General features: G+C 66.0%; 1 protein-coding gene across 1 annotated transcript in view; it reads right to left on the bottom strand.

The window, feature by feature from the left end:
• Positions 1 to 1,416, bottom strand: part of VOLCADRAFT_97655 (uncharacterized protein) — a gene marked incomplete at both ends in the record, with an annotated part of 8,020 nt that continues 6,604 nt past the window's right edge. The window contains 2 exons of the mRNA XM_002956583.1: positions 1 to 638; positions 1,022 to 1,328. Of these exons, the coding sequence (XP_002956629.1) occupies positions 1 to 638; positions 1,022 to 1,328 (945 nt within the window). The remainder of the gene's footprint in view (positions 639 to 1,021; positions 1,329 to 1,416) is intronic.

Raw genomic sequence — 1,416 nt, 5'->3', positions numbered from 1 at the left:
TCAGCCGCATAAACGACTTCTTACTTCCAGCAGCTGTACATCCTTATGCAAGCTTTCCCGTACTCCCGTACGACCAGGAAGCGCCTCCTCCAGGCCCTCCGCCAGCCGCTCAGCCGTCACAACCGCCGCCGCCGCCGCAACGTCGCCGCCGCCGCCGCCTTCGGCACCTTTCCCGCCATCGGCATCAGTTGGCGCTACTCCCTGCGCTGACCCCGCAGTAGCGCGTAGGACGGCCTCCAGCGCGCTTGCTGGCGGCGGAGGTGGCGGCGCCGCCGCCGCCGCCTCATCCGCTTCAACTGTGTCGAGACCCGACGAGGACGGTGACGGCGGCGGCGTCGGCGGCACCTGCCGCCTCGATTCGAACCTCTTCACGAAGGCACGCGTGGCGGCGCCGCCAGGTCCCTCCGCCGCCGCTGCCGCCGCCAGGTCCTCCTGGCTTGCGGCCTCCCACACAGCACTCTCGCTGCCGTCACCGTCACCAGCGCCGCCCCCGCCAACATCAACACCAACGCCACCAACGTCACTTGCAGCCGTGGCGGGGGCGCCACCGCCGCCGTTGCGGCCTCGCAGTACGGCGGCGGCGGCGGCCGAATCCACGCGGACATTCAGATCATGAATGAAATCTAGTGAGTCCATGCCTGGTTAGGCAGCACAAGAGGATCACAAAAAATCACTGGGGCGGATCAGGTACTAGATAGACAGATAGACAGATGGATGGATAGTTCAAGACGTGACGGGGACGGGTCGGAGGCGTTACCCACCCACGTTGCTAAGTAGCCCAAAAGGTATGATAGCATGCCAGATCAGGAAACGTCTTCCTTCAGGAGACAGGTTCCCATGGAGGGAAAGAAACACGGCGGGCTGCGCCGGGATTGGATAGCGCGGCAAACCAAGGGGCCAACCAGGAGCCCCACACGGCAACTACGACAGCTTTCAGATTCAAATCCTCAAACCCCCAGTCCCATTTCCCCTCGAGCTAAAACCCTAAAACCCTGGATCTACCCCCCTCCCCGGCCCCCACCGGTAGCCTCCACAAAGTGCTGCATCTGACGGTGCCGCTCCTCCTCGTCACTGCCGCCGCTGGTGCCGTACCCACCCGTCGCCTCCGCCGATGCCGCTGCCTCCACCGGCCCCACGGCGCCGCCAGCGTCTGCCTTGCCGGTGCCTACTCCGGCGGTGCCGCTGTCTGTTCCTGTCGTGGCCTCTGGGCCAGCCGCCTCCGAACCCCGGGAGGTGGGGGAGGGCAGCTGCTCAGAAGAGCTGACCAGCGGATCCTCATGAATGACGTACTGTACGGCTGGATCCATGGATCGTGACATGCCAAATGCCTGTACGACGCGTTGGCCCGGCGGCGCAGCGGTGCCCGATACCGCGCCGACACCGCTGCCGCCGCCCAGCGGCGGCGCCGCGACGGCG

Source organism: Volvox carteri (genome assembly GCF_000143455.1).
Source record: "Volvox carteri f. nagariensis unplaced genomic scaffold VOLCAscaffold_63, whole genome shotgun sequence".
Classification (NCBI taxonomy): domain Eukaryota; kingdom Viridiplantae; phylum Chlorophyta; class Chlorophyceae; order Chlamydomonadales; family Volvocaceae; genus Volvox; species Volvox carteri.
Note: the sequence above shows the minus strand (reverse complement) of the source record. Positions and strands in the feature narration are given on the sequence as shown.